This window comes from Echinops telfairi, unplaced genomic scaffold (assembly GCF_000313985.2).
Source record: "Echinops telfairi isolate 266 unplaced genomic scaffold, ASM31398v2 ScPeMD7_7406;HRSCAF=8444, whole genome shotgun sequence".
Lineage (NCBI taxonomy): Eukaryota > Metazoa > Chordata > Mammalia > Afrosoricida > Tenrecidae > Echinops > Echinops telfairi.
The window spans coordinates 906634-922030 of NW_022111306.1; the positions used below are offsets into that span (position 1 = coordinate 906634).

The following is a 15397-nucleotide window of genomic DNA, read 5'->3' on the forward strand; positions in this document are numbered from 1 at the left end:
TTGAGAATGATGAGGGCAGCGAATGTACATATGTGCTTGACACAGTGGATGTATGTATGGATTGTGATGAGAACTGTACGAGCTCCCAATAAAATAATTTAAAAAATAATAATAATTACTGTAAAAAAAACCAACTGGTCAAGCCCTGCTCCATACTCACCTTCATGAAATGATCGCTGAAGATAAGGGTGCAACAACAAAGTGTGGTGAAGAAAGCAGATGGTGCCCAGCTGTCAATTAGAATAGTGTCTGGGGTCTTAAAGGCTTATATTCAAAGCAGCAGCTATCTAAGAAAGGAGTCAACTAGGTCCACATGGAAGAAGCACACCAGCTTGTGTAATCCAACGATGACAGTAACAAAATTCAAACATGATGAAGGGAAAAGTATCAGAGCTAAAATTATAAACACCCAATTGGTAGAGGTTATGGAGGACAGTGGGAATCCAAAACCCATCTGCAGAGTAACTAGTTAGATTAAACCTGTGGCCCACCAGGCACAGGCAAGGGTCTCGAATAGCCTATCAGGCACAGATCATCATTGTAATCTTGATGATGCTGGATTGAACTTGATACTTGGTCAGCTGACCTACCTCTTTACCCAAACTGAATTTGTTCAAGGTGCAAATCTCTTGCATGATCCATAACACAATTTCTTCCCTGGCTTTCTAAATAGTGAGAACATGTTCTTTTATTTCTTACTTATCATTTGCATTTTATCTTTTTATTATTGTTGTTTTATCCTTACCACTTTATTTAGTTTTTAATTGTTTTTATGGTGTTTACCAATTTGTGAAGCACAATAGAAATGGATGCCTAGAGATAATAACTGATGCAAGAAAGGGTTTAAAGGGGATGTAGGATGGGAGGGGGAGATAGAGAGGGTGAGGGGATTTCAAGAGTAAACAATGGAGGTGGGAGGGGGAAGAGAATATAAGAAATGGTTGTGATCCCACAACTCATTTCAAAGTCGACTTAATGGGGGGGTGTTCTAAAATTGATGGTGGTAATGACTGCACGATTCTTCTTGATATGTTTGAATGACTGTGTGAACTACTGAATGGTATGATATGTAGATTAGGTGCCAATAAAAATGTAAATAATAATATACTAATCAACAATTTTACATGGGAAGGAAAGAGACCTAGGATAAGTAAGATAGTACTAAAGAAGAAAAATTTAAGAGGCCTCTCACTTCCCAATCTCAAAGTATGCTACACAGCCACCGTAATCAAAACAACCTGCTAATGGTACAATGAGAGATGTACAAACATTGGAACAGAACAGAAAATCTAGTAATAAATCCATCTACTTACATACAGCTACTTTTTGACAAAGGAATGAAGCCCATTTAATGTAAAGATGAAAATCTCCAACCAATGGTGCTGAGAAAATTATATTTCCATTTGTAGAAGAATGAATCAAGACCCATACCTCACCCCATATACAAAAATAAACTCAAGATGAATTAAAGACATAAATGTTAATTCTTACAACTATAAAGATCTTCAATGAAAAAAACTAACCTAGGAGCCATGGCATAAATACACTATCAAACTAACAAAAAACACACATGGAAAAAGACAAAATAAAGATTGGGGCCTCTTTTAAAAAAAGACAAAAAAGAGAACCCACAGAGAGAGGGGAAATTTTTTGACAATGACAGACAAAGAACGAATCTGTAAAATCTACAGAAAATTTCAAAACTTCAACAAGAAGAAGATGAATAACCAAATTAAAAAATGGGCAGAAGACATGAACAAACAGTTTACCAAAGCAGCCCTTTGGTAAACATATGAACAAACATATGAAGAAATACTCGTGATCAGTAGCCATCCAGTATATACAAATCAAAACAGTGATGATTACCACCTTAGCCCAGAATAGATAGCAAAGTTCTAAAAAATCAGAAAACAACAGATGTTAGAGGGTGTGGACAGACTAGAACAGTGGACAGTACAACCACTGTGGAAAACAGGATGGTGCTCTTCAAACAACTGGAAATAGAACCTGGGTATAACCCAGCCAGAAATAATGCTACTTATTACATAACCTCCAGAAATAATGAGCACAGCATGAACAGACATAAGCACACACCTTTTCTTTCTCTCTTTTATAAATCATTTTATTGGAGGCTCTGACAGCTCTTAAAACAATCCATGTATCAACTGTATTAAGCACTTTTGTACATGTTGCCATCATTTCTAAAACATTTGCTTTCTACTTGAACCTTTAGTATCAGCTTTTTTCCCCTCCCTCCCCCACCTTCCCACTTTCATGACCCCTTGATAAATTAAAACGTACTGTTTTCATATCTTATAGCATTCGCTGCCTCCCTTCACCCACGTTTCTGCTGTTCATGCCCCGGGGGGTGGGGGCGGGGGCTGCTATACATCCATCATTGCAATGGGTTCCTGCTCTTTTGCCTTCTCCCCAACCTTCCCCCTACCCTCATGGTATCGCTACACCCCTTGTTCCTGAGGGGTTTATCTGTCCTGCATTCCATGTGTCCAGGGTTCTTATCTGTGCCAGAGCACACCCATTTTCATCATAGCACTATTCATAATAGCAAGAAGATGGAAAAAATATAAATGCCTCTCAGTGGAAGAAAAAATACCAGTTATTGTCAAAGAATAATGATGAAACTATGAAGTAGTTCATAACAGCAATGGATTTGGAATATGTTATACTGAGTGGAATTAGTCAATCACAAAAAGGACAAATATTGTATGAGATCACTGTTTAAAAAAAAAATTCAAGAAAAGGCTGTCATACCAAATGAGACAGACAGATGGTCTCAGAGGTGGGAGGGGAAGGAAGTTAGGGAAAGCAATAGGCTAGTGCAATTGTTCTCAACCTGTTGGTCCCGACTCCTTTGGGGGTTGAACGAACCTGTCACAGGGGCAGCCTAAGCCCATCAGAAAACACGTATTTCTGATAGTCAGGAACCGAGACACCACTCCTTTATCTGTCTCCAGGCAGGTCCGCCCACATGCAGACACACCCACATATGAGTACCCAGTGTGAAGACTGTTACCCAAGCTACAGTACCATGCTTCAAGACAAAATTTCATTTATTTGTAATTAGAAATAAGTATTTCACAATATATAATTACATGTTGTTTTGGTAATTAATCCCTGTGCTTTAAGTATGTTCAATTTGTAACAATGGAAATACATCTTGCATATCAGATATTTATATTATGATTCATAACAGTAGCAAAATTACTGTTATGAAGTAGCAACAAAAATAATTTTATGGTTGCGGGTCACCACAACATGAAGAACTGTATGAAAGGGTTGCGGCATTAGGAAGGTTGAGAACCACTGGGCTAGTAGGTAGACAGATGTAAACTTGGGTGAAAGGGAACATAATACACCACAAGAGGTAAATGAAAAACAAAAAGTGGAGAAGGAAACAAGACAAGCCACTGGCAGGTTGAATCCGTTGTTTTAAGTTGTTGAATGCAAAATGATCTTAAATGTAAACGCCACCTAATTCACAATAAATATTTGAAGAAACAGTATTATGTTCAGCAACAGTGAAAAAAATCAAGAGTTACATGGTAGAATAAAAGTTCAATGCACCCATTGAAGAGCACATTTTTGAAAAAAATATATCATGGCATGGGTATTTTCAAAAAATTAAGGGAAAGGGAGATGGCAGAAGGCTGCGTATGATTCTAATTTTAAATTTCAGTGCGTAATACTGAAGAGGTTTCATCAAAGCTTATATCCAGGAAATGACACCATAGGTAATCTTTTGGCTTCTTCTTTGTATTTGTTTTTTTTCCCCACTCTACATAATGCATATATTGTTTGTATAATAAAAGTTACCCATGTTTTAATAAATTAAAACTTACCTTTGGTTAAAAAATTTTATAATCTCAGAAATGCTATGGAGCAGTTCTACTGTCCTGTGGAGTCACTCTGAGTCAGAGTGGACTCAATTTATTAAAGTCATAGCAGAAGCTGGGTTTTTTAAATGGTGATATCAGAATCTGGAAATAGTATTTAAATTTTGTTCAGTAGTACAATAAACAGAATTGGGCCTCTTTTGACCTCTTCTGGCTTCCCTACTGTCACAAAGCAGACTCAGGAGGAACAGCACTGAGGCTAACGGGTACCTTGTCCTCATCTGGCCTGTGACTGTGGAACTGTGAGACAGAGAAGCAGGCTGGCTGCCTGGCCCATGAAAGCAAAGGCCAAGGGATCATATGGCTGAGAGCCCGAGGACTGGAGAAAGACTTGGCTGCTGGGTGAGGAGCAATGTGGCTGTGGACCAATAACTGTTTATTTTCTGTTTGCCACGCCTGACTGTGGTAACCTATTAATTTCCCTAATAAACCCCCTTAATTGCATTATCTGTGAGTTCTATATGGTTATTTCAATGAATTATTGAACCCAGCATAGAAATAGAGTGCTTTGGGAGCAATGATTAGTGTCAGGATAGGAAAAGAAGGAGGGAGCATAAAGGCATGTCTGATCTCCACCTTGTGGCACTATGGAAGCCAGAAGTCAGATATGTACACCTCCATTGCCATGTATTGTAATGGGTGTCAGAAGTGGGATTTCTTACAATAGTAGAGGTCATAGATCTGACTGAACTGGTTCTGGACTTGATTCAGTGCTACTTAAATTCTCTTTCTAGGCTATGACAGCTACTACTGATAACAAAAACCAAAGAATTATATGCTTTGTCCTTTTCTTATCATTCTGTATTTATCCAAAAAACCAGTTCCTCGGGAGTTAGAATTATATCCACGAATTCTGTATACCATGAATAGTTTTTGCTATTGTATTGTAACATAGCAGGTGTTTTTATCCATCTCTGTTCTTTATCTCATTCAAAAACCAAAGATCTCTCATTTTCCTTGTTTTTCTTTTCCCAAAACCACATTTTCCCATGTGTCAGGGCTGTCATAATGAGCTACACTATATTGACACTAACTATGGTAGTAATTTCTTTTAGAAGGACTAATACCAGATAAGTCTCAAGGAGTTGGAAATTAATGATGTCCCAAATGTCCAACTCTTCAAATTTGTTATTCTGCTACATTTCCCAACCCCCACTCCTCCTTTGATTATATTCCCTCATATCATTGGATCCTGTGATTTGCTACAAAATCCAACAGAAACTCACAAAATTTAGTGGAAATGGCTTAAGTGGTTCAGTTCAAAATTCAAAGGTCAGGCAGAGTTGAGCCAAATGCAGGACCCAGAACCAGAAGCCAAAAATATCTAAAAGTCACAACAGGTCTTGTTTCTACCAAAACTCAGTCAGGAAATAAAAGGTGAAGCAATATGGTGGTAACATTATATATCCAAGGAAAACAAAGGATGGTGTCTAAAGTCACACCGTAGTACAATTTAATGATGCCTCTAAGGAAACCAAGTATGTGGCTTAGTTAAGGACCTAAACCTCACCTTAATCCTGTAACAAAGAACACCCTCCAAAATGGGATCACAGACACATGGATAGAATTACAGCATTAAAATGTATCACGTAAGAAATTAAAGCTAGAAGGGCAATAATAGTTGATGATATCGCAAGTAGAGCCCTAATTAGTATCCTTATCTTGGAGTCTCTCATCATTATATTCTCACCTACCAAGCCATTTTTGTAACACAGTAACACCACAAACAGACATAAAATAACGCTGCATTGTCATACTTCTAAAGTAGAATGACTCCACAAAAACTAACAGACCAAATTTCACCTTCTCTACCTTTCAAGGTACTTGGTTCTCTCCAACCCCAGCAGCAGGAACACATGCAATCACATTTTATATATTTAAATATATAATCATATGACCTAGTACTTCTTTGTTCTTCATCTGAAGCTTACTTTACCTTTTCTAATTAACCAATCACTCAGCTAAAACTATTCTACAAATGATCTTCATAAAGTTCATGGAAAATGTACACTGTATAAAAATAGATGTGGATTTCACAAAATTTTTGCAACAAAAATAAACTCACACTAACTTGTTAAAACATTCGTGGATAGGATCTAGGTTGAAAAACTAAGGTTATCAGTTTGAATATAATCTCTTAGTAAAGCTACATCAATTCTGCTAAATTTATATTAAAGAACAAACATCGAATTTATGCTGAAGTTTGAGTAGAATAATAGTGAATCATTGATACTTTACAAAAAGTTTATGGGAACAATGCCCCCCAAGGTAATAATCTACAAATGATAACTTGTTTTAAAAAGGGAACAATTTTAAAGACAAAGCCAAGTAGCAGACAATCCACATCAATTTGCAAATAAACCATTAACTTGATTGAAGACAACTGACTATAGTAGCAGGAGCAATAGCCAACACCAAGGACATTTCAGTCAGTTCAACTGGCGCAATTAAAGTGGAGCAAACTTTCTGCTACATGGGTCCCAAAAATGCTGCACCCAGGTAAGTTGCATACTAGAACAAAGCTCTCCATGGAAATTTTTAGTATTTCTCTGAAGAAGTTTAAAACATGAGATAAAACATGGCTTTCTCCATATAATCCTGAAGGCAAAGTATAATTAAAGTAATGGCTACCAAGAGGTGAAAATGTTCCAGTCAGAGCAAAAGTTGACCAGTCAAAATCAAAGGCTATGGCAGTTTTAGGATTGTGTTAAGGCATTTTGCTTGATAATTTTCTGAAGGGCCAAAGAATGATAATACCTATTTATTATGAGTGTTTTTACAAAATTGGCCAAAGTTTTAACAGTAAAATACCTGGGAAAACTTTACCAGAGTTTTCTTCCACAAGACAATGCTCCTAATCATTCCTCTGACCAAACAATGGCACTTTATTGTTTCAGTGGGAAATCAATAAGTATCTACCTTACAGAAGTGATTTGGCTTCTTCTGACTTCTTTTGGTTTCTTAAAAAAGTTTTAAAAGGACACCCATTTTACTTCAGCAAATGTAAAACATGCCTGGACATGGTTAAAATCCCAGGATCCTGTCTTTTAGGGATAAATAACTGGTATCATCACTTATAAATGTGTCTTGAATCTGACTGAATTTGTTGAGAAATAAAGTTTATATAAAAACTCTAAAGCCAAACCCACTGACAGCAAGTCAATTCTGACTCATAATAGCCCTTGTTCCTAGGATTTTCATGACGTTATGGGGGGCGAGGTCGTCTTTCTCATTCATAATGGCTGGGCAGTTTGATCCCCCAACTGTGGTTAGCAGTGCAGTTCTTACCTGACAGTGCCAGAACAGCTTTGATCTTTTCACTTATTTTCCACTTTTCACTCAAATTTTCCACTAACTCTTTGAAGTCTGTTCATATGTTCTAATGTTGATCATAAACACTTTCAAACTTAATGGCATGTCCTGTTTTCTCCTCCGCTCAACTATAAGCAGAGAAAGCCTGGTGGGGCTACAGGGTAAATGTTGACATTTTAGCTGCACGGTTGGGGTGGGAGACAGTTAAGGATATCTGCTCTCCCAAAGATTAACAGCCTCAGAAACCCTATGTAGGTTTTGATTCCATTGAGCTAGAATCAACTCAGTGGCAGTAGTTTTTAAGCTATCTACAGGGAGCCATAGTAGTATAATGGGTTACACATTGAGCTGCTAAGCACAGGGTGTTCTTGAAATTCAGGTGAGATATATTCAACATTGTATTGTGACTTTCATGGATTTAATTTACTTCAACTCCAACCTGAACTTACATATCAGTAATTGACGATCTGTTCTACAGTCAACCCTTAGTCTTATTTTTTTTTGGCTGCTGATATTGAGCTTCTCCATCATCTCTTCTAAAAAATGTAGTCAATTTGATTCCTGAGTGTTCCACCTGGGAAGATCCGTGTTTACAGCTGCTGTTTGTTGTTGAAAAAAGGCATTTACAATGAAAAAGGTATCTGAAAATTCTATAAAGCATGTTCCAGCTTTGCTTCTATCACCAATGCCATATTTTCCAACTACTATTTCCTCCTCTGTTTCCAACTTTTGCATTACAACCACCAATACATCTTGGTTGCATATTTAATCAATTTTAGGTGGAATAAGTTGGTAGAAGTCTAAGTTATCCATAACTTTAGTGGTTAGTATATTAACTTGAATCAGAGTTGTATTAACTGGACTTCCTTATAAGTATACAGACATTATTGTATTACAGAGAAAATTGGACTACAATAAAAATCTTGAAATGTTCTTTGCTGATAATGTCATGCCATTCCTCTTGAATTAGTCATTCCCAACTTATTATGAAATGATTGTTCAAAATTATCTTTACCATCCTATTTAAGCTACATACAACATGTCAAGGACATTGATCTTTATGTGTTCCACTTCAGTTTTGACAACTTCAAACTTTCTAGATTCATACATTTTTACATGCTGATTATTAGTGGATGCCTGCCGTGTCTTCTCACTGAGTCACACACCATCAGCAAATGAAGGTCTGGAAACTTTACTCTATACATGTCATTATGATTGACTATTTTGAGAAGGTAACTCTTCCTCGGTTGTATTTTGAATGTCTTCTGAAATGTCCTGATCTTATAAGGTTTTCAGTGGCTAATTACTCAGGAATAGACAGTTTATTCCTTTTTCATCATTTGGTAATAGTCTGGAATTCTGCTGAAACCTGCTCACCATGGCGATCCCACTGGAATTTGAAATTCCAGTGAAACAGCTTCGAACATCACAGCAACATGCAAGCCACCAGTGTATGACAAACTGACAGACAGGTGGTGGACAAAATCAGAGAAACCTTTATTAAACAAAAATATCACAATGTAATGCTATTATTTCGCTACATATCCCCTATCTTGGTTGACATACTTCTAAAGAAGATGTTTCCTTCTCTATAACCCTTCCCCCAAAGAATTCTTCCATTTACATCATGTCAATACAGCATTGTTGACATCCTCAAATGATTCTAATCATATGCCTTTTAAATTTTCCCTGTGTTTGGAGATCAAAAGAAGTCTGAAGTGACAAAGTGGGTTAGGTAAGACTTCCCAAAGAAATTGTCATATCACAGCCCTTTCTTCCCTGGAAGAATGAGCAGGTGTACTGTCCTGATGGAAGAAAATTCTACTTTTCTGGATGTTTTCCTCACTAATGCAGTTTTCAACTTTCTTAAAACTTCTTCATATTAAGTCCCCATGACTGTCCTATGTCCTTAAGAAAAAAACATACCAAGATTACCCTTATGAATCCCCAAAGGAGTGACCATATCCTCTGAACCAATCTTTCCTTTGAATTTAACTATCCCTGCAGATCCACTGCTTTGAATGGACCTTTTTTAGAAGCGTCATAATGAGACTAAGACAAATGCATTACTGAGAGAACTCAACTTCAGCCATGTACTAATCACAAAGACCTGTACAAATATTGTTTGGGAGGGAATGTACATGCATGAATTAGAACCCTAGGTTTTTTGACTTTCTAACTTACCCTTATAAAGAAGAGCAATAATGAATGTTTAAGCATTTGTAAAATAACTTAATATAAATTCTCTCATTTAATATTCACATTCTAGAGTATTAACCAGAAACAATTGATATACATTTTCTAAAATGTAAGATCTATCAAATGCTTTTTAATTGGGGATAGTTAATAATGCATGGTGAATATAAAAGTTACCTATCCTTTTGTAACGCTCTTTGGAATTTAAAGGGTTATATTCTGTCTCTTTCATCACTGTCTTGAATCTATTTGTTACAAAAGTTGTATGTAATGACTTCATGTATCAATCAAAACAATTCGTCTAGTCGCAGACTTTCATCTAAACAAAATCACAGGTCCACGTGATTTCTACCCTCCTGAACTTGAACACTAACAATCAATAGTAATAAATAGCTTATATAAAGGATAATTGCCAACCTACCACCCTTTAAGTGATTCATCCAAAATAAATAGTAAATTATCTTATAAGTTATTATAAGTAAAAAAATTGCCCAGTTTACTTCTTTTAAACAATAAACTCATTTGGGTTTATGGTGTTCGCTACTGCCAGGCCAAAAGTGCATGGTCAACGGCCTCTTCCATAATACTTTCAGAGTTCATGCAAAGATTGTATATCACGCCCGAAGAAGCCCCTCCCGAGAGAGACAGGCAACAGAAGGAGCCAGAGAGGGAAGCCTCAGGGTACAGCGGCCTCATTAAGGAGAAGGAAGGATACGGAAAGGGGCCTAAGGACATGGTGAGGAACTTCCAACTTCGCTGGAAAAGCGGGTCTGGAAAAGCTACTGCTTTTTCCTTTTTGTTTTTAAAACAATAGGGAAATGGCGCTAAGGACTTGACCCTGGCTTGGAGAACTACTGAGGGCCTTGCTGCTACAAAGTTTTCTCCCGCGAAGCAAGGTTATAAACATCCCGGGGAGGAAAACAGGCGGCCTTATAAGGAGTCGAGCCTCAGGCCCCGGCACTGCAACTCACCGGGAACCCCCGACCCAATTCATCGTCCCAGAGGTCCTGAACCAGGAGGCAAGGAGTCCAGGGAGGCAGCTCCTCCGCTCGACGCCTCTGCTCAGCGAGCGCCTCGTCCACACGGCCTCTCAAGACGCTGGGGAAAGGGCGGGTGTCTCAGGGGCTGCTTCCGGGTCAGAGGTCTTTCGGAGCACGGGGTCTTCCAGCCCGGCTTCCGCCGCTGTCGGCCCACCGCACGGACGACTTCCGGCCTCGGCTGGCCCGCTGGGCTTGGCAAGGGCGATGAGGGGCACGAGGGACGCCGCTTCCGCCCAGCGACAGCAGGGAAAAGGTCATTTTACCCGCGTCAGGCGAGGCCGACCTCAATCAAGTAAACTGTTGATTGTACTTACAGAGCCATGTGTAACTTCCTCCTGACACAGTTCGTTCTGCACTGTTCGGTCATTGCCGCTCAACCGATTTAGGAAAGGAAAAAGGAATATAAGGGCAGTTGCAGATTCGTATCCCGAAAGTTGACGTTCCGTTCCTTTGTGCCGCTCCTTGTGTATGTTCTTTAAATATCTTGGATTTGCAGGTTAAGATATCAAAAAACCGTGGTTTATAAGAAACAGTCCACAAAAAATCAAGCTCACTGTCATCAATTCTGACTCATAAGAAGCTTTTCAGTGTAGTAATTTAAGATTCTGTGCGAAGTTTCCTGGGTTTCTGTGATCACTTGATCAAAACTCAGGCTTAACTCTATAAGCCTGAAGACTTCAAGGTTTTTTGAAGGGGGGAGGGGGAAATCTTAAACCAAAATTTTAATTTTGCCATTCACATCTGTATTATGTTGTTTTGGTTTGCTTTGTTTTGTTTTTTAATGGGTTTTCCAGGGGAGAAAAAAAGCCTGCTAGACAAATTCTAAAAGAGCTGTAACACTCTGTGTTATGTTTATATATCCTTATGCATTTATTTTCCAAACTGATATTTGGTTTTTGGGAGATAAACTATAATCCTTTCCCAAAACAAAGCATAAAGTACATTTTTCATTCAATTGTCATCCTTTTCCCCAAAACTTACGTAACCTAATAATTTTAAATATAGTCCATTTTCTACTAAGTCATTGGAAAATAATACCTAGAATAAGATTATGTACCAGAGTAAACAGTTTGTTTTACCATATAAATTTTGAGCTTTATAACAAAGGTTCACCAACTAATTATATCCGTAACTGGTTCGAATTACAGTAAGTAAATTTACCATTTCAGAGCAAAATTATTTCTTGCATGAAATTGCTATGGTTAATTTAGAAACTAAACTCTGCAATCAAGACAGGAGCCCAGAACCTGAGGCAATTGGCCCTGTATAACAGTTTTACCTACTTTCAATATTTTAAAACATGTACAGATTTACAAAATTAACTAAAATGAGGAAAGAATTGCTAAAGATTAACTGAATGATCTACCTAGGGATAGGGGCCTCCAGAGGTGGCTGGTTAGAGGCAGAAACAATATTTTGCCATATTGTACATGAAAAGACCTAAAAGAGAGGTTGACCAATTTGGGAAGAGTCATGACTTAGGAACTGAATGAAATACCTTGGTACCATTGTCAAGGAAGCTGTTGGAGTGGTGAATTACAAGATATTTACTGGCTTGTTTCCTTATTGCGAAGGATTGTAGAAACTACAAGAATACCTCATTTTATTGTGATTCACAGATACTGCATTTTTTAGGAATTAACATTTATAGTAACTCCACATGAACAAACCTATCTGCCATTTTCCCAACAGCAACTTGGCATTATATGTTTGTCACAATTTGATAATTCTCACATTTCTTCAAACTTTTTCATAATGTTATTGACTACTTAATAGATCATAGTATAGTGTAAGTATAACATTTCTATGCACTGAGAAACCAAAATATTAATGTGAATACCTGTATTGCAATATTAGTTTGACTACATTAGCATGGAATCGAACCCACAATATCTACAAGGGATAACCATATGTGATTGTTAGGGATTTTGTCAACTTAGGCACTCCTGGTAAGGAAGTAAAGGTAGGGGTGAGTTCAATTGTGTTGCAGCCCGATAGCACCTCCTTGGCATCATAAGCTTTTCCATATGAAAGAGAGAGACTTAGGAAAGTCAATTTTTCCATGGCCCTTTGCCTTCTGCCAGAGCTGGATCTTAGGTGTGGTTCATCAATTTCTTATAACACCATAGTTAATAGATGATTGTTTTTAACAACTGAAACATTGACCTAGGAGGTCATTCTCAATGTTGTTTATACCTTGCATAAATAAGGCTAGCATGACAGTGGATAATAGGAGTCAAGCATTGTGTTATTTTAGGGCCAGTCAGGCAATCAGATAATCTCTTGGGTCAGGAAATAGTTCAGGGAATAGAACACAGATGAAACAGTGAGCATTTTTTTTTTTTTTGGAGAAGGAAATCCACCCAAAATTCCATCCAAAAGTCTTAGATCTTCAACAATTTTCTATTACTAAAAATTTTATATTTTCTGGTGAGTTAAACACACACATAATTTACAAGTTGTATATATGTATATGCTTGTAATTCTCAAGTGAGCCTTAGTGGTACAGTGGTTAAAGCAACCCAAAAGGTTAGTAGTCCTAACAAATCAGATGTTTTCATTAGAAAAAGATGTGCCAGTCTGCTTCAGAAAGATTTAAAGTCCCATGAGAAGTTTTACTCTATCCTATTGGGATCTAACTAGGAATTAGAAAGAGGTAGGATATTATTATCATTGTTGCCAACAAATCAGTCCTGACCCATAAGGGCCCTATGTAAAACAGAATGAAACAACGGTTGCAGCCACTATGTCAATCCATCTTGTTGATAGCCTTTTTTTTTTTTGCTGCCCTACTACTTTCTAAGCTTGATGTCCTTATCCAGGGACTTGCCTCTCATGACACCATGTCCAAAGAACAACATGTGAAATCTTGCCATCTTTGCCTGTAAGGAGCATTTTGGCCATATTTCTTCCAAGAAAGATTGGTTTGTCCCATTGGCAGTCCATGGTGCTTTCAATATTCTTCTCTAGCACCACATTGTAATGCATCTAATCTTCTTTGGTCTTCCTTATTCAATGTCCAACTTTTCACATACACATGAGGTGAATGAAAATATCATAGCTTGGGTCAGGCACACCTCATTTCTCAAATTAACATCCTTGCTTTTCAGTACTCTAAAGAGGTCTTTTGTGGCAGATTTACCCAATGCAATGTGTCTTTTGATTCTTGACTGCTACTTTCATGAACATTCATTGTGGATCCAACTAAGACAAAATCCTTGACAACTTCAAATGTTTTTCCATTTATCATGATGTAACTGCCTATTAGTCCAGTTGTCAAATATCCCAAAGTTTTGGTTTTGTTGTGTTGTTTGTAGTGGGTAGTATATATTTCTCAAAAAAACCCAAACAAAAGAAAACTTTCTGATACTTGGCCATTTATAAAGTATAACATACATCCTCTAAAATATAGGTAAATATATATTCTCTTACATATGTATATGTGTTCTATTTATTCTCTACCTTCCGTGGATTTTGGTAGTATACAATCATTACTTGGTTTTTCATTTTAATTTATTTTTAAGATTCCCATGATTTTATTCTTTCTCTCTTAAGGTAATTTTAATGTTTCCCCGTAAAAATATTGGCAAAGTATTTTGAACAGTAACGACAGCAGACCTGATGAGCTGTGGGAGGACATCAAGACCATCACTCATGAAGAATGCAAAAGGCCGTTCAGACAGGAAAGAAAGAAAAGATCAAAGTCGATATCAGAAGAGACTCTGAAACTTGCTCTTAATGTAAAGTAGCTAAAGCTAATAGAAAAAATTATTACATCAAAGAGTTGAATAGAGAATTTCAAAAGACAGCTCAAGAAGATAAAGCCAAATATTATAATATACTGTACATAGACCTGAAACTGGAAAACTCAAAGGGAAGAACACACACAGAATATCTGAAACTAAAGGAACTCGGAAACGTTCAAAGCTCAAGTTGTGAGATTGAAATATTCTATGGGGAAAACATTGAATGACACAGGAAGCAACAAAAGAAATGGAAAATATACAGTCACCATACCCAAAAGAACTAGTCAACAGTCTATATTTTAGGAGGTAGTTTATGAGCAAGAGGCAATGATGGTGAAAGAGGAAGTTCAAGCTGCACTGAAAGCATTAGTATAAAACACGACTCCAGGAATTGATGTAATGTCCATTGAAATGTTTCAGTAACCAATGAAGCACTGGAAGCACTCATTCATCTATGCTAGGAAATTTAGAAGACAGCTACTTGGCCAACCGCCTGAAAGAAGTTCATAGTTGTGCCCATTCCAAAGAAAAGTAATCCAATAGAGTAATCAAATAATGGAACAGTATCAGTGATCTCACACGCAAGTAAAATTTTGCTGAAGATCATCCAACAGGTATAGCAGTACATTGACAGGGAACTATCAGAATTTCAGGCTGGATTCAGAAGAGGATATGGAACAGGGGATCTCATTGCTGATATCAGATGGGTCTTGGCTCAAAGCAAAGAATACCAGAAAGATGTTTCCTTTGTCACATTGACTATTCCAAGGCATTCAGCTGTGTAGGCTATAATAAATTATGGATAACCTTGAGAAGAATGGGAATTCCAGAGCATTTCACTGTGCTCATTCAGAACTTGTACGTGGATTAAAAGGCAGTTGTGTAAACAGAGCAAGGAAATATTGCATGATTTAAAATCAGGAAAAGTGTGTGTCGGTTGTATCCTCTCACCATACTTGTTCAATCTGTACATTGAGCAAATCGTCAGAGAAGTTGGTTTATAGGATGAAGAATATGGTATCAGGATTGGAGGCAGGCTTTTTAGCAAACTGATATGCAAATGGCACTAACTTGCTTGCTGAAAGTGAGGAGGACTTGAAGCATTTACTGAAGAAGAACAAGAATTGCAACCTTCAGTATGGATTACAATTCAATGTAAATAAGATCAAAATCCTCTCAACTGGACCAA

The 15397-nt window shown here is 37.4% G+C and overlaps 1 protein-coding gene and 1 non-coding gene across 2 annotated transcripts in view; both read right to left on the reverse strand.

Annotated features, from left to right (window-relative positions):
* The window catches only part of CUNH12orf40 (chromosome unknown C12orf40 homolog), a 71941-nt gene extending 66325 nt beyond the window's left edge, over positions 1–5616 (reverse strand). Inside the window, 1 exon segment of the mRNA XM_045296389.1 lies at positions 5609–5616. Within this exon segment, the coding sequence (XP_045152324.1) occupies positions 5609–5616 (8 nt within the window).
* Positions 5617–11243: 5627 nt separating this feature from the next.
* Positions 11244–11304, reverse strand: LOC115871807. The gene has a single exon (XR_004047487.1). It is a non-coding gene; the product is annotated as a U7 small nuclear RNA (small nuclear RNA).
* Positions 11305–15397: the final 4093 nt, after the last annotated feature.